An 18443-nucleotide genomic window follows, 5' to 3' on the forward strand; every position below is an offset into this window, starting at 1 on the left:
GTACCATCAAAACAAAGTGGAGAAGATGACAAAGTCACTTCCAGATGACACTGGGGGCACAACCAGTTTCCTTTACATTTCTATAGTTGGTCACTTTTGCCTATTAAAGGATTGAAGTTTGCTAGAGTTGGCTCTGTGATCCATATTAATGCCTAATTGCTATTAAGAAACAGACACCGGGGAAACTCAATAACATTGCTGCCTTAAAACAATTAATCAATTTAGTCTCTTTAACAGCCAGGTGTTAAATCTATTGAAACCAACATGGTGTGACTAATGCTCGCTCTCTGCAGTCTAGCAGTTACCGTAACTCATCTCTGTCAATCAAAGTCTATCCCTTGGTCTCTTCTACTTTCCTTTATAAGATCACATGGATTCACTGAGAGACATCAGGATAACTCCAGACATAAATGGACCGATTCACAGGCATGTTCTTTATGTCCAAGATAATGCTCACCCTCTTCATGGTGGTCTCAACTGGCACAGAGAAACATACAACCTGCCAAAACTCACAAGGCTCGCTGCTATTCTTCTGTATATCACAAGTCTTTATGTGTAGTAAGTATTATAAATATGTCAGTATCTTCTTCCAAAGAAATGAACATAGCTGTGAAGAGGTCTCTGCATTTTCCCCTAGAGCTTTGAAAAATACACTTCCCCCCATGTAGAAATAGTTGGTGCCACAAGGTAAAGGCATGTCCTATAATGGTCCTGTATTTGTCCCGTTCACTTGAATTACAGGTCAACTCAGATGCTATAATAAAGGTTTATCTAGATTTACTGGTATTCTCTTTTTGGGAAAGCCCATCAATATGGGACATAGCTGGCATATGGGAGTAGGCATACAGTTCTCTCCTACAATGAGAGGTACAAAGAGACACAAAAGCATAGATTTACCTAACTTGCTACTGAAACAATGATGTGATACTATATGCTTAGGAGAATCAAGATGCATTTTAAAAACAGTTCTCAGAATGTATCTGGAGCTCTGCAAAACATTGTGTAGAACACACTGTCATTCCTCTGGTTAGTTGTAGACATCTTCAGTTTAATAAGAAGAAAATTCTACAATTGGATATGACTTAAAATGGACATTAATTAATTAACTTCAAAGCATTGAGTGGAGCAGAATATCAGCGGCTGGTTAAACCTGAGTCTTAGGTACAAAGACATTATGGGGATTAACCTTGCCAGAAAAATGTCTGTAAGATTCACTTGCACCCTTGACTTGTTAGATTGTGTTACCTAGGTATTACCCACAGTTCTGAAGAGAGTGAGGAAGAGAGAGAGACAGAAGCTAGAATTATCCAAATTTGATAGAGAGAAATACCTTATTTTGATTTCTTGAGTTTCCCATTTCTGTGGCTGCAAACCCTTACTCCCTCCTATTAGATACTTTGCAAAATTAAAATTGAGATTGACATAGAGGATATATGTCCTAAAAATGAGGTAAGTGGAACCACAGGGAGTGTCATTAAACTGTTGCCAAGGATTCTTTCCACTGATAACCATTCGCTGGTGAGCCAGGGTCAGAGGCCGCCCCTCAACTGGGAGGGAGGAAAGGCTTTAAGGCCCAGGGTCCTTTCAGAGAGATAAGACTTTTAATTGAAGGGGGCAGAACTAACATGGCTGGGAAGGAATGAAAGCCCTGGTAGCAGAAAGCACCGCTAGGAGTGCATAAAAACCTGCTTTAATAAATGAGGCTGAGATAAATTCACTTTCAGGGTAGAGAAATAATTTGCAGATGTGATCAAAGAAACATGTGGCAGGAATTTTTGTAAGCTGAGGGGCTTGGGACATATGCCAGAAGACCGGGGACAGACATCTGTGTCTTGGTTTGCAGGAATGGGGGAGTGGGGAGCTGCATCCTTAGAAACTATGAAAGGTGTGTTTTACATCATCTCTGATATACATTCTGGCATGTGTGATTAAACAGATGCTCTTTGAGCCACTGGAAAACACAAGTGTGTGGGAAAAAATTTGTTAGACAAGACTCGTTTCTTTTTTCATAAAGTTTCTAGGTGGATAGAGCAAAACAAAGATAGGCTGAAACATACAGAGATTTTAGCAAGACATCTCAGGAAATCCTCTGTGCTGTCTTTGTGGAGATGAGAGGTGGTGAGATGACAGGAAACTCGGTCAGTGCTTTGAATGATTCAGATGGAGGTGGGAGAAATGTGCTCCTCATTCCTTGAGTAAACGTGTAATGAACAGCTTTAGTAATAAGCCAGACCCCACTGGGCATGGGGTGGTGAAAAAGGAACAAGAGCCATATCTGCTCTCAGAGAAGCAGCGAGACAGGACAGTGAGAACAGGCAAGGTGGGAATCCCTGACTAGCAGTGGCAGCACAGCCCTGGGCAGACTCCTGCAACCTCCTTGAACCTCTCCTCACCTGTACAACCAGCCAGGTGAATGCCTCTTTCAAGGTCATAGGCAGGGCTATCTGACAGAACAGATAGGTTCTGCTACGTAAGGCTAATGGATGACTGGCTCCTCGGAGGGACAGTTACAGTGACAAAGGACAGAATTAGGGTCCCCTCTTGACCAACACACACAGTGATAGAGGCTGGAATAAAAGCCCAGTCCCACAATATAAAATTTTATTAATTTGTGTGAAGTCTAGCACTTAGGTTCCAAAGTAGAAAAATGGTTCTGCTTATAGCATGGTTCAAATAAAAATCAGTGCTAACTTGGAATACTGGCTAGTCAGCTGCTTTCTAGTTCATGTCTAACATGGGGCTCAGAGATGCAGCTCTATTCACTGTACGGTCAGATATTTTAAAGCTCACACTAGGGTGTGACTACTCTGCTGTCTCGATCTTAATAGGGAGTTATCTTAATTCCGGTCACTGTATTTTAATGAAGATGCTGACAGAGTGAACGAAATTGGTATCACAAAGGAAAAACTAGAAAATGAAAGCTTGGAAGTAATAAAATGTAAGGGAAGGCTGAAAGAAAGAACTGGGTGTATTAGGCTTGAAAGAGGAACTACAGTTTGGGTTTCAAATAGATAAAGTGAGAAACATTTGATTTAGTTGACACAGTCTCACAGGAGAGCTGAGGCTCATGGGATGGAAGTTCCCAGGGGTTTTCATCCAAGGTCTCTCTCTGGATTGGAATCACCTGTGAGGTGGTGCGTTCCCTACCACGGCTATCTCAGAATCCTTCAACAGTCACCTATAATAAGGCATGCTGCACCCCTTCAAACGCAGGATGTCGTGTCATTTTTGAAACTCAGGTTAGAAATTTGGTCTTGTGGGACTTAGCGCAGCCCACATTAGGCAAGAATTCAATTAGTCATGTCCTTCTGCTAATCAAGGTGACTTGGAAAATATTCTGCATCCATGCTGATCCCAATACTTTCCTGAGGTTCAAAATGTCCTGCAAGTGAATTCCTTAGCACACTGAGGGGGCAAGTCAATGCCCCTGCGTCCTGACTGGCTTGTCCAGCACTTACCGCCAGGTACTGCGGGGTGAGGCCTCCCAGGCCTGTCAGGTTCCCCCAGGTGGCAGTGTTGAGCTGTTGCATCTGCTGCGCGAGCTGCTGTTGCAGGCGCCTTTGCTCTTTGTCCTTCTGAGTGTCAGCGAACTTCACCACGATGGGTGAAGAGCAGCCCTGTGGTCAGACACATCGGAAAGTGAAGAAGGAGTTACAGCCTGGTTGAGTCCTCACGACACTCAGCATGGGATCTAGCTTTCTAAACTATCTTGGAGCACATGGAATAGTCTGGAATGTTTTTAAAGTGATTTGATAGTCCTTCTTCTTCTCTGAATAGTACCACCAACAGAATATTCCAGATACTGTCATTGATTTTTGGGGGATCTGGTGGTCAGTGAAGCCATTTGCTTTGTTGCTCTGATTATGAAACTGCCTTTCCTCCTCTTTTCATGTGTTCCTTCAACCTTCCCAGCACTGTCAGAAAGACGAGAGGCCTTAGCAATGTCCCTTCACTAAGCTTCAGGGTTGCCTTGTCTGAAAGACTTGTCATTGCATGTGTACCTGTCGCCACGTGTGATCAGGGGACAAAGGGGCAGAGCTGTAATGGGACTGGAAACCTCTCACATTTGTGTATTTTTGCTCACTCGTTCCAATTTACAGTTACGCATTTTGGAACCGTGAGAATTCAACAGATCCAGCAATATAACAGGGGGAAGTAGGTTTGTTTTTGGAACCTGGATGAAGGAGGGAGATATTTGGAGAACATGGGCACTGACCAACAGAAAGGTTGCCAGGTTTTCTGAAACTTTCCCTTCTGTGTGGCATCTACTCAATTGCCAGGGTAATTGCAAATGCAAAAAATGTGAAGTCTATTGTAGCCAAAGGAGCTAGACCTTACATGGCCGGGGGATGCCACTGGGCTCCTGTTCCTAATGAATCTCACTATTCTAGCAGCTTCTTCCAGGACCGATGGTGAGAAATGGCCAAGGGTTAGAAACGAGGCTGGATTTGTGTTTGAGAGAGTAAAATCATTAGGGAAAATAAGGCCTCAGACCTCAAGCATGAAAAGTCCCTTTCAAAAGCACCTTTAAGCATTTGCCTCTCGGTAAGCAGTCAGCAGAAACCTCTCTCCTCCCTTCCCACTCATTCTCTCTTAGCCTGTCTTGCCTACACATTTCAACACAATTATAACTGTTAAATTTTGCTGAGGTAATAAGAAGTAATTCTAGCCAAGCGATTAAAAAAAAAAACAACTTTTATTGAAACTCAGCGTGAGAATAGAACTCTCTCCTCTCAGAAATTTTGTATTTCTATTTAATGAATTTTCCTCTTCCCTTCCTTTTGGCTCATTTTTCCTTTTCCTGGAAAATAAACTTACATTTTTTTTCTTATCACCCTGGGTAGTTAGAGGGGTTGTAGCCATGAATATGTGAGGCCATCATGTGTGTTATTAGCAAAAAAATATGAGAAAAATGAGGAGGCCGTTGCAATGTTGAACTCCCAGCATACGGGTCTTCAGCTCTGGTAGCCAGTACAGTGCTGAATATTAGAATGTCAGTAAACTGCATAAAAAGAATATCTCCACCATTTAAAAAGGTCTATCATTCATTTTTCTTCATAGGCTCCATATTTCAGTAGTTTATCACTTGAAAAAATGCAACATACTCTGACGATGGAAATTTATATGTTGTATGGAAAAGGGTGGTTGCATAAAATTTGCTCCATACCAAATCAGAGCATCTCCTCCTAACAGTACACGTACTGTGCTTGCTTCCTTCCTTAAATACCAAAAAGTGAAGTCAAAGCAGAAAATTAGGCCAATGACTCTAGTTCAAAAATGACTCGTTTTCAACCATGGAAGGGAAAAAGAAGAAGGGAAAAGATTGAAGAAATGGAGAGTACAATGTAAAAATTAGTTATTTTTAAAACATATTATCTTAAACTTTAACATCCCCTCATTTTCAATTCGAATCTCTTAGATAGTACATCTTGGTTAAAGATGTGAGACAGAGTCCTGAAAATAATGTAATTAATAAAAAAAAAACAACTTTAGTTGCACAGCTATCATGTGACCACATAATATATAATTTTTCATTTAGATGTCAATATTTTTGAAACAAGAAGTTTAAGTGACGGAGGACCCCTTTGCTAAAGCATGGATGTCCTGATTTAAAAACAAGTACACCAAATTTGATTTTTTTATAAGAGATATTAATAACAAAGGACCAAGGATTTCTTAAGAATAAATATAACTCTTTCTCTCTAAGCAGATTCTTTTCATTATGAGAGCCTATTATTTTCTTGGTTGCGTTCATCCCTTGTTCTGCTTTATACACTTGATCTTTCCTTCTGTAGTAACACAGAAGAACATGGGCCCCCATCTCATTATTCTCTGTGGCTTTCCTGGGGTGGGTGGTGGTGAGTGAACGAATTAGGTGGCAGTATTTCTAATGGAGCTAAAGAATTCAGGTTAAAAAATGATCTAAGCTGAGACCAGTTTAGGGAGAAATTACTAACTTATAGGAAATAAAAATAAGGATGAAACATATATGTGGAAGAAAATAAATACAGGTAAAAATTTTTTTTTTTCTAATGATGATTCCCTTTTAATCTCCAAACTGAAATGTGGCTGGAAATCAGACTGATCTGTCTTAACAGAGCAGCCTCACAGAAGGTAGGGGTGGGAGGACAAAATCATCACATGTGTAATTGCAGGTAGTTGGAGATTCGACTCCTAGATATTTCAAATCCTGCTAAGTATCTCCTATCATGGCAGATTTTCACCTGAGCTTGCCTTCAGGTGGGGGTGTGAGTGTCTTAAAAATGCATTGCACTGAAAGGAAAAGACAGTGATTATATAAGATATGTTAAGAATATCAAAGTCAAAATGAAGTTCGAAAAAGACAATAGGCTTTGCAATGCTGATACCAAAACTCAGAAGAGTTACAGTAAACACTGAATGACAACGCCATGCACACTCCTCTCCCCCCTTTCCACCCACCTTTTTGGCTCACTATAAAAAAGTTGCCCACAAAACATGACGCGTAATGATCACTTAGCCCCCAGCATGCTTTGGGAGATGCAGCATTGCAAAAAACAAACAAAACAAACGAACAAAAAAATAAGCCCTCCCCCCAAATGGAGGTTAAAAAAAGCTCAAACAATCAAGAAAGAAATGTTTGCACATTAAATAAAATTGAAAATATTTTCTTTTTTTCAAAAGGTGAAAACGTAACTTCAGATAACACCACAAGGCCACCTCCAGAAAAGATCACCCATACACAAAGATACAGTGTACATAATACAGCAGAACATGCACTCCCAATGGCTCTATTAGACAATACAGAATAAGTAACAGCATATCACTCTTGGAATGCTTTTGTGCAAAATTCTGAAAGGCCATGACCCAAATCACAGACTAAAAGTACACAGCCATCTATCTACATCTGTGGGCGAACACCCACACCAGCAAATTCATCTTCCCCTAAAGCCACTATCTCTCATTAGGAGATCAAATTTGAGCCTTTATTGTTCTTTGTTGTTCATTTTTTTAGTAAGGAGACAAATCAAGGGATTCTCATACATGAACATTTTCACTGGGTGAATGAAGTGGGAGAAATCGGAACTTTCTCCAACATTCTTGATGCACAAACACAATTCTGTTTGACTAAAGATAACTTAACCCCACTTGGAAAAAAAAAAAGCGCCCTGTGATTTAGCACAGGGCAAGCTGCAATTTGGAGTGGGGGCTGTTTAATCTGTACCACACTGGGGCTGGGGATGGACTGGACCCTCTGGGTACAGAACGATGCTTGGCTTCAATTGCATCATGACTTTACATTGCAGGACCCGTGCCGCTGCAATCAAAGGCTCAAAAAATAATGCAGAGCAAGTGCAAGGTCTTACTAAATGCATTTCAAGTCATTAGGGGAAAAATTCAGAGAGAGAAGGAGAGAGAGGAGGAGAGAAGAGGAGGGTGAGAGAGGAGAGGGAGAAAAGAGGGCAGAGGGGAGGGAGAATGGGAGGGGCGGAGAGAGAGAATGAATATGGACAAATGAAAAAAGAGAGATGGTGAAAGTTGAAATCTGTGATTGTCATGTGAACAATCCACACAGGAGAGAATTGCTTTACCATTCCCCATCATTTGCACAAAGAAAACAAAGAAAGGGCAGATGATACAGTACCTCCATGGTCTGAGACTGATGCATGGCTTTGATTGCATTCTGTGCCATTGCCCTTGTAGAAAATGTGACAAACGCACAGCCTGTGGGAAACAAGGGGACAGGGAGCAGGAAAGACAAAAAACAACAAGACAAAAGGGTTGGACGCTTGTTAAACCAACACAGTCTACGAGAACTGCCACAGGACGACACTGTTCTCAGTAGTACATAAAAATAAACAACTTCTCTCTTTGGTTTTATCTTATTTTGCTTTTTACTCACAGTGCTGACTTGCTAATCTGACCAAAGCAGAAAGATTTATTTATTTATTAGTTTATTTTTTAAAATGGAGACTAGGGGAAGGAAGTTGAGTACTTTTTTTTTTTTTTTTTTTTAGCCACAGGGTTTGAAATTAGCAAGATCTAGTTTGCATTTTCTAAAATAAAAAGTTGCTCTTTTACATTTTCTCCTTGGCTGACTGTCTTTACTTCGGGCATCCATACATTAGGGCTTTATATTTCCAATCTCAGCGTTGATTTTTAGGCAGCACATAATAAAATTCTCACACCAAGGGCAAATTAGCAAATAAATTCCACGAGCTCAATATGTCAGCATATAAATATACCTACTCTCTTCTGGGTAGTTAAAAATATATATGTTTGTACAAATACACATCAATGCTATTCAAAGGCAAACAAAGGTACCCAAATCCTGTACAAACTATTTAATAATTACGATTTATGAACAAAAACAGTGCTGTTATTCTGAGAATATTCATAGGGCCTATAAAATCTAAAAATCTGCACTGGACTTTCTATTTGCATGAATTCTGCATGACTTTTCAAAGTTGCGACTTTCTGGTACGGATCAGAGATCTGATCTGAAATCCAACATACACAAGACAATGTACATGTCTCTGGATGTCTCTCGTGACACCCACCGTGCTCCCCAGGGCTGTCCTGTTCTTGTGCTGTGAAATTACTGGACTCCCCCTGCCTGTCCCTGCTCCCGGAGCAGTGTAGCCACCATGCAGGTCACTGCTTCAACTACACGACTCACTGCCCTTTTCACTAATAAAAACACTGCCTTCTGAAATTTACATTTTATTCATCACACACCCTTGGGCTCCTCAGAGAAAAAGACTGTGAAATTAATGCAGATTTGGGCTGATTTTATAATAATACCACAGCGCACTAAAAGCTGAGCTAAAGCAACGCAGGCTTATTTCATTTATGATCTCTAATGACTTTAAAAGTGCATTGATTTTCAGCTTCTTTAGCCTTGCACAGTTTGAACTTAGGTATCAGAGAATAATTTAGTGTTCCACTCAATTTCCTCAAAACATTATTATTATTACTATTTAAAAGATTTCCAAATGAAGCAGATCTAAACACTGAGGGGCTGAAGCCTGTTGTCATCTCGGAGTGAGTTCAGGAAAACGGAATTCCGGCATCAACAATGTGATACTCGGGCCCCTGTGGCCACAAAACAGAACGTTCTATACCCAAATAACCAGCAGACTGCTTGGCTGGTGGAGATCAATAGATGAGGCATAAAATGTATTTTCTTCTTTTGCTCTGCATGTGTACCTGGTGAGATTATCAAGTCAATACTGTCTTAGCATTTTTTAATCAAACAGCAGTAAGAAAAGCAACGTCTACCCCTTTCCCCCAAAGCACACCAACATCCAGTCATGAAAATAAGTCAATGCATTTTTTTTTGCATCATGCTATAATTTTTAATACGCAAAATCTCTCCATACGTGGGAGACTTATCTCACATTCACCTCCCAGGTGAGCTGGCCTCACGGGGTCTGAAGGCCAGCTTGCTGGGAAGGCTGGGCTGCCTTGTGGTTCCCTGACATTCTAGCAGTGGTGAGACTTACTATTTAAACATGACGCCTGTCTCTGTCCTGGCTACAGCTCTTGCCATCAATAACAGCAATTTAGCAGCCTTCTCTAAGGCATTTAGATGATGTGTGTGATAGAGTGTGAGGCAGATGACAGCACCTCTACGGTTTCCATACTGGTGCTCAGCTCCAAAATGAGAGAGCCCCAAATTTATCATCTGTTACAAAGTAATATCTCTTCAGAAACATTGGGATTATTACCAACATCATTAACAGAGGAAATCACACTAAGATTTCTCTTTTCCCATTTCTTATCTTGAGACTATAATGGAAGCAAAGGCAAATACTCTAATGGAGATATATTTGAAAGCATGTGCAGCCTGGACTAACTCTGCTTTTAATAGTCAAGAAGATTGCTTCATTCACTTCATTTGCTCTTATTATCCAGGAACATGTGCCAAACTGACAGTTTCCAAATGGAGGGTAGGAATGCATAAAAAACATGTAAAATGTCAACAGAAATCAATAAGGCACAGTTTATGCATTTACCACAATTTCATAAGAAGCAGAACTTTGTAACTTCGTGAGAAAGATATAGCAATTAACAGGTCTCCAAAGAAAAGCATTAGCAATAGAACAATAAAATTCGCTATCAACTCCAACCACTGCCCTGTTGTCAATGAAGCCTGCAAGGAAAAGCTCACCTGTTGCTTCCAATTATATAATCCTGATCCCATCCCCCAAAATGACCTGACAGATCTGATGACTTCTTTAACCTTTTTATACAGCTGGCAGTGGTGCAGAGACGGCGTCTCCTTAGGGGCTCTGTCAAGTTCTGTCTTGTGTGTTGTGTTCACTTATTTAAGAGAGGAAATTATTGAGTCATTTATAAAGGGAGAGTTCATGTCGAAGTATTTCGCTAAGGCACTCTGCAGGAAGTTAAGCAACTTCAGAACCCAAAGTTTCTTGGATCAGTTAACCTTTGTAATTTCTCCAAATCGGGAGGTCATGGCAGTCCTAGGGCTAGATTTAACTTTTCTTCTCAACACCTCTGAGGATATTATTGTGGCTTTACGATTTAGGCTTCAAATCTTTGGCTTTACACTAACCTGGTCACATAAACTCCTGCCACTAAGACTGACTGCTGGCTTCTGCTACAAGTCAACAATGTGATTTGCCATTGGGCAGCAACAATTAGGTCTTAATTGTCCTCTTATTCTGTTAAAAGCTCTGGCTATAGAGGAGCTCAGAGTCTTCACAGGACAACTGTGCTGACTAGGGTCAGTCACGAGGGTCAACCCTAGTTTTGAGAACTAGGGTCGGTCCCTCACTGTTCTAAAATGCTGTATGTGCTGTGTCTGCAGTTAGTTCTTTCGCTACTCACCACAATGCAGGAGAAATCAGAATGGGGACAAAAGATACAGGTGACCAAATAATGAAGGAACTTAGTTGTCGTTAGACAAGGGAGCCTATGTATTACTGTCTTACAGCCTCCAAATACATAATAGCCCCACCCCCCACACACAAACACACAATCCACCTGTAAATGTGGCCAATTTGTAATTTACCTTGCAATTATTTTTAGGCTTCACTTTCAGAATGTCAGAGATTGCTAACAGAAATGAAAGGACTTGGATTTCTCTTATTTCGGTGAGGTTGCCTTCTTGCTGCTAAAACAGATAAATGATTGACTGGGGAAAGGTTTCTCAAAGTAATTTCCTCCTACAGACAGGATCTAAGGAAAGCACGTAGGCCTGTCACTGAGAAGATTTCGGAACACATCTATTACACTTGTCATTTCAATTGAAAGGATATCTTAACTCAGGTGTTCTACCTTTGCTGTTGGCTGCAGAATTTTGAGAACTAATGAATTCTTGCTCTGAACACCACCAACGAGAAAAAGTACAGGCACGTGTGAAAGCACGTACAATGCCAGGGCCTTTGCTTTCCTGCTACTTCTTGGAGAGAGCAAGGGCAACCTGCTATATTTCAATGGAAGGAGCATAATTTCATATAATTTGTGCAGCAGGAAGGAGATGTCAACCTATGGAAAACTTGTTGATAAATTCTTGATCCGCTCAAGAAAGCTCTAAATGCGGCCCGGTTTCCTCATTATCTTTTCAGCAGTGCTAGGATTTATTAAACACAGGCTATCAAGGTAATATCAGGACATCAAACTCAACATTCTAATGTACCACCCCCGATGTTGGGTTAGTGAATTTAAAATTGGCCTAGAGACATCATTTGTGTACACTACCTGAGGTTGAGTGCATACTGGAACTTAATAGCTGGCAAAATCCCCGAGAGATTAGACTATTGTATTCAGAGCAAGATGGCAAAACACAGTTAATAACCCAGTGGGCATTTGACAAGCGTCTCCACAAATCTGAATGTTTAGGTACTATGTGGGCGAGACTGAAATGTCATGGTCAAAACTGAGTCCTCTCTGTGGACATATTATAAAAGTGAAAGCCCTATCCTAATACACTGATCAGATAAAACAAAACAAACGAGGATTTAATGACTAAATCCAGTCTGTCCTCGGCCAACATCCCTGAAAATATTGCCAGTTCATTTGTCAAAAGTTTTGGCAGGAGAATGTTGGTACATCATAAACACAGCTGGAATATTCTTAAACAAGCAGAAAGTTACCTTAAATGGCAGTGAGCATTTGACTACAGTTTATGGAAAAGAAAAATGAAATAAACTGCTTCACTGTCTCCCAGTTACAGATAATCTGTTGCCATAGTGCAGAAAACCCTGTAGACTGCACCCAATTCTGACTGTGGGACGGTCCATTCTGACTGTGGGATTTATGAGTAAGTGAGAATGTGTGTGTATTTTAGGAAATAATATGCTAAGGTCACCTAAACGCCCTTGCTAAGAATCCTCAGGCTTTGATTTGGAGAGAGAATGGCTCACTGGACTTGCCATGTGTGGGCTCATGGTGTCCTGTCTGCTTCTTAACAGAGGCACTGGCAGCACTTGAGCCTCAATGGAGGTCGTTCTGCCGCTGCAGAAGGGGCTAAAACCATGACGTGCTGGAGAGCATCTCAAATCAGGTTTACCAAATTAGAAAAGATGGACGAATGGGTTTCCCCTTTAGGGAAATGCGTGTTGGGATGTGGGCACAAAGCCTAAAGCGAGGCCGAGTCTGCATAGCTGCTGAGGCTCAACATGCTCGGCCAGCGCAGGGTGTGCCAGGAAGGTCAGGGTATTTCCTGGTGTGTGTGTGTGTGTGTGTCTATCTCAGAACAGTGCAGAGCTGGCTTCTGGTGAGTAACGATGGGTAACAGAGTCTTTCTTCCCAATATGCAGAGCATGATGTTCTTTTTTAAAGGACAGTGATTCTAACTGCACTCACAGCAGGGCTGGATTGGTGCAAATGTAGGGCCCCGACAGCCCACTGCTCTGATTCAAGAGGGGGTGGGAAGGACTAAGTCAACAGGCCTGGAGAAACCTCAGCTTTGTACCTGTCAGAGAGGAATTCAAACTACTGAAGAGGCAGAGAAGAAATGATACTAAGAATCTGCGCAGGAGCCGGTGACACCAGCCCTCTCCTCAGTCTTCATCCTGTAGCAGCGCTGGGCAGAAGCAAGCAGGGAAACAGGCCCTCAACATACCTCTCCCTCAGCATCATCAACTGGTTTGATTTTTGACCTTTTGATTCACTAGTTTATACCCTGCTTTGGTATTACAAGGTACTTTTCAGAACATCAAGCTTTCAATTCCCCTAATTTTTATTTACTTTTAAAAGGCTGAGCCAGCAACAGGCACTGAGACCAGAAATGCTGAGCACCCTTTATCTGCAGTGCCACTAATGGGAGACACTTATTAATATTTGATTGGAAACTACAATTCTTTAATGAAAGCAAAATAGTAGCATGCAAGGGAATTGTTCTTTTAACAAATGCACTGATTCTGGAGCAGTCCCCCGTACCCAGGAGTCCCTGGGTCCCTACTAATTGAAAAACGTACCACTGTCTGTCTTTATATTTTAGAACAAATGGTTATAAATGAGCATTTTCCTTTTTTGCCATAGGGAATTCTCATCAGTTCACCAGAAATTACTTTTCCATTAAAAAAAAAAAATGTGAGCGGGGGGCAAGGAGAACTATTCTGCTCTTTTCATGGAGGCAGCCTTTGCATCAAGTACTGATGAGCACAAGCCCATAGCATGTTTCAGGAATGGGCTGCTCCTGAAGTCCAAAGCTGGTCAGGGCCAAATGGTAGACTATATTAGCCATGTTGTCTGTTAAGCACCATGTCTGGCTCTTTTCTATGAGAGTCTGGCTGCTTTAAAGCCTCACTTGAAGACAGAAGCAAGGTATGCTCAAGGACCTCAGGCCACGGCGGATACCACTGCTGTTCCTCTGCCCACCCTGGGCAGGTGGGGAAAGTGAGATGAAGAGATGGCACAGGAAGGCCTGCCCAGCAGAGGGAGGAAGAAGCCAAGCACTCACACTTCACAGTCAAGGTTGCTACTAAACCCGGTGGAGGGTTTGCTTCTACAGAAAACCCACCACTTCATTAACTAATGATGCCAATGGGACTAACAGGGCAGAGACTGACTCCTGCCCTTTACAGCTGGGAAAACTGAGGGATAGAGGGGCCCATGAACTGACGATGGTGGCATTTCATCTCAGGATAAGTTTTGCGGTTGGAACTTGGGGTCACTGACCTAAAATCACTGTAAGTATGGTTGAGTAATTTGAGGGCCTTCTTTCCTGCCTCGTCTCCATGCTGTGGTATGTCTTACCGAATGAAAAAAATGCAACGATAACGCAGAAATGGGGCTGAGAATAACATCAGGAATGTACAGTGGTTCTGATGACCAAGTTGGCAGCTAAGTTGACAGCAGGGAAGGGACTGCAAGCATGCATCCTGTTCTTCCCTCACTTGGCTATACTGCCTTTTCACGGAGTGTTGTCCTTACTGGTTTGCTGCCTAAGTGGACACACGTCCATTCTGACTGCAGCAGAGCCCAATGGACAGATGTGACTTGGAGCTCTCGTGGCATGAATGTGCTACGTTGACAGAGGGAACCGGAATTCAAGTCCTAGCTTTCTCTGCTTGTGAAGCTGTATAGGAGCCAGAGATTGTGCAGATCACCAGCACAATGGGCTATCTAGTTGACAGCAGAAATGGTTTAGGGCTAAGCCACAGCTGAGTCTGAGGCACCTGTTGTTTGGGGATCACATTCAACATCATTCATGTCTTGTTCAACTTTTAGAGAATCACATCTTTCCGGGTGAGTGTTAATAGCAAGAGTTTCAGAATTGTTAGAGAATGCATAAACTGTGCTTTTCATGCCTCCTCCCCTCTTTTTTTTTTTCTTAAACCACCTTCAGAAGAAAATACAGGGATCAGAAGCTTGGAGTTGTTCCACCTCCTCCCAGCTTTCCTCTCAACTCCCTCCATTTTGGGGCTCCGGGGGTGGATGTAGGCGGAACTCTTTTGTTCTCTCTGTCTTCAATTCTAACAGCTGACGTTGTGAAGCGTTATGTCTAAAAGTCAAAAGAACAAATGTTCTTCCTCGGGTGGTGCTGAATTTAGGTGAAACTAGTGAGATGGGTGAAAATTAGTGCCTCAAGACTAAAGGCCCAGCCTTTGCTTTCCACATGTGGTTCTGCCTTGGAACCAGAAACTGGGTACCCTGGGGATGGAAAGCACTTTAATTGGCCTTGTGGAAACTGTGCTGATAAATACATTGACAGAATAAACTCCTCTTCATGTTGCAAAATACAACTTCTTATGAGGACTGAACATTATCTTTTGCCTGTACACTTCCACTTTGGCCTCCTTGCATGTGACTCAGGAAGGTGTATTCAGATAAGATGACACACAGGGAAGACCCTTCTAGGAGGTTTAGGAAGGGGGTGTGTGGCATTGTCAAAGGGGGAGGCAAACACGGCCAGGCAATGGTTATTTCCGATGACTTTTGTATAGCTGCATGCAAAAGTACTTGTTTTTATCACTGCTCTGAGCCACAGCTTCTATCAGGGTGACAAAGAAGAGCCTACAATCTTATTCTGGAAGAAGTCATTTCTCTGTCACTTAATGGACTCCTTGCAATCAGGACTCTAAGAGGTTTGCTCTTTGAAACCAAGCCCGATCTCCCAGGACGGGCCCAGCTAACTAAGTCCATCTAAGTCCATTGCTAGACAGCATGCTGTGGGAACTAGAATGTCTTCTCCTGGTTTGCATCACTGTCAAGAGGCCTGTGCGTTTCTCTCAGGCACAGGCGGAAAGCCAGAAGACTAAGATGAAAACAACAAATATTCTCTCATCCTCTGCACCTCTCCCTCACCCCCCAACATATCGACTTCAATTTGAGATAGAAAAGGGATGTGTAATGACAGGGCAGCCCATCGGCCTCCCGTCTGACAGTGATAACCTGAGCTAATATGTTGGCACCAAGACCTTCTCGACTTGAGAAATAAAAGGTGATCATTTCAGCTACGGTGAAAAGTTCAGGTTGGATAACTTTATCGCACGGGACATATTATTGGGTAACCTCTTGCTGTGCAGAGTGGCTACATCTACCTTGACTGTGACACAGGCTTCCAATTAGCACTTAAGGAAAGAGACTTTATAGACAGCACACTCACCTCGACTCAGCCCGTCGGGTCCCCGGAGGATCCGGCATTCTTCTATCTGGCCAAATGGAGAAAACATCACCCTGATATCGTTCTCATTACATTTCTTCGAAACCATTCCTATGAACAATTTTCTGTCTTCCACAGCTAGGAGATAAAAATAATGAATGAGCAAAGGCCATTTCATCTTTTTTCTTGTAATCAATGCTTCATTACCACATCAAACCCAATCCCAATCATGTGAGGCTGAGCTGGGGGTCCCAAGGCTTCCTCCTCAGACTCCCAGTCTGTCTGTCTCCCTTCCTCCCGAGTGAGCAGTCTTGCCTCTGCTCTTTCACCCTGACCTTCCTGAACATTCCATCTCTTTGTGAGCTTGTTCTTATTAATAAAACATCTTAATAGGAGATGAAACACTGTTGTTAAGTCCTTTCCTCCTTTTGGAAACTAACAGTAATGTGTTTACTGAAATGTTAAAGTGCTGTGTAATTGCTAAACACTACCATTCCATAGAGATATATTTGGATACTGATTTTAATATGGTCTTTTTTCGGGGGTGGTGGTGCCAATTTTTTTTTTTTTTTAACTTGAGTGACAGGGAAAGGAAAAGGTCAGGAGAGGAAAAACCAGGAACGGATACAGTGGAATAGTAAGCAAAACTATTAACATAGCATTCAATGGAAGAAAATAATTTTTCTCCCCCTGCTTCACAAACCTCCATTCCCCTCCTCCCCCACCATCCAGATAAGAAAGAGACGAGAGAGACGCTCACTTCTCTGGATAGCCAGTCAGTGACCTCCTCACGGCAGCACAGGTCATGCACTCTAACTAGGGCACACACCTGGTCTGTAGGTAATGACCAAAGAGAAAGGCAATTCTAGTTAAAAGAATGGGTACAGGGCCTCCCTGGTGGCACAAGGGCTTAAGCACAGCATTGTGAAGCCGTCTGCAGTCTCTGCAGCAAGAGTTCGATCCCTGGCCAGCTGGGGAACTACCCACATGGCGCAGTAGACCTCTCCTGACTCGCCCGCTGCTCCCCTCAGCAGTGTATTTCAGTCAGTGTGCCTGTTCTGTTCCCCACTCTGTCTTGGTGAATCCTCTCGCCCCCCATACCTCTGGCCTGTACCCCACCTCTTGTATGCATAAATAAATCTTCAACAAAAAAAAGAGAACAGGTAGAGCTACTTGAGAATCACATAGGAGAGGGCCCTTGTTCAGGTGAAACCAGTAATAAATAAAGAGCAAGGAGGAAACAATATTATTCTCCCCACTTGGGGATAGGATTCATGATGAAAAGAGATATATTTGAGTCACGACACCAAAATGCTTGGAAATTCAAGAGGTAGAGAGAAGAGTCACCTGAGTTGACTTGGGAGATTTTCTTCGCCTGAGCTCAGGATAACTAGCCTAAACTCAGCCCCTAGGGCATGATTATATCTGATTTCAGGACAGTGCTTGCAGTCCTTTTTAGGAGAGAGCAAAATATTGTCACAGAAGCCCAAAGGGAGAAGTCTGGCTGATTTCCCACTGTTTCATTTCAATCCATTTCTTAGAATTAAAAAAGAGAATCAGAGTGCTGGCGCAACACTCTGGCTGGAACAGGGTCCTGCCAGGCATCACTTGTGTGTGACTCTTCTTTTCCTACCTGTCTTGTAGTCCTGCCATCAATATCTAAATGGCTTTTATTTCTGTTTCTCATATTCTTTCCCTGGACAGTAAGTGTCTCATTTTCAGTTAGCCAACAAGAACATATTCTAGACTTTCTGGGGCTGGTTGTTTTTAGTTCCTAAGTGAAAATCCATGTCTCACGTCCTCCAGGACCTGGGACAGAATATCTATTCATGAAGCAGAGATGTGACACAGGCAATTACTCTGGAGCTGACCAATGCACTTTCGGCAGGCAGAGAAACTGTGATGTCCACTATGGTAGCTAAAGCCACACATAGCTACTAAGTCCTTAAAAAGTAGCTAGTGAGGTTGAGGAGTGAATTTTTAATGTGATTTAATTAAACTAATTTGAATTTTAAAAGCCACATGTGAATGCTATCTGGAAAGCGCAGCTCTGAAGGGTCAAAAAGAGACAGCTAAATGCTCCGACTCAAAGAGTGCCAGATTGGAAGTGAGGGACACCAAAGATCTTCTACCTAACTCTAAGAGGGGGCCCTGAAGTCTGGCAGAGGGAAGGATTCGCTGGGGCCATTTAAGAGTAGGTGATAATCTGGACCAGGACCTGGTGGCTTCCTTGCCTGGCCCAGGGTTCTGCTGCATTAGCAGAAGAGGCAGGTGAGGCCTTCAGGGGAGAGCAATGGTGGTCCCATCCATCTCCAGTGTGGCACTGAGAGATGTGTGACCTTGGTGAATGAGCTCATCTGTGGACTTCACAATTGTCATTCCTGAA

At 42.4% G+C, this 18443-nt stretch overlaps 1 protein-coding gene across 22 annotated transcripts in view; it reads right to left on the reverse strand.

Annotated features, from left to right (window-relative positions):
- The window catches only part of CELF2 (CUGBP Elav-like family member 2), a gene marked incomplete at both ends in the record, with an annotated part of 490184 nt that overhangs the window by 47457 nt on the left and 424284 nt on the right, over window positions 1-18443 (reverse strand). For all 22 annotated transcript variants that reach the window (XM_084253948.1, XM_084253950.1, XM_084253942.1 and 19 more), the window contains 3 exons: window positions 3459-3617; window positions 7625-7704; window positions 16061-16195. In XM_084253948.1, coding sequence (XP_084110074.1) covers window positions 3459-3617; window positions 7625-7704; window positions 16061-16195 — 374 coding nt within the window. The remainder of the gene's footprint in view (window positions 1-3458; window positions 3618-7624; window positions 7705-16060; window positions 16196-18443) is intronic.

This window comes from Talpa europaea (genome assembly GCF_964194135.1).
Source record: "Talpa europaea genome assembly, chromosome: 14".
NCBI classification, from domain to species: domain Eukaryota; kingdom Metazoa; phylum Chordata; class Mammalia; order Eulipotyphla; family Talpidae; genus Talpa; species Talpa europaea.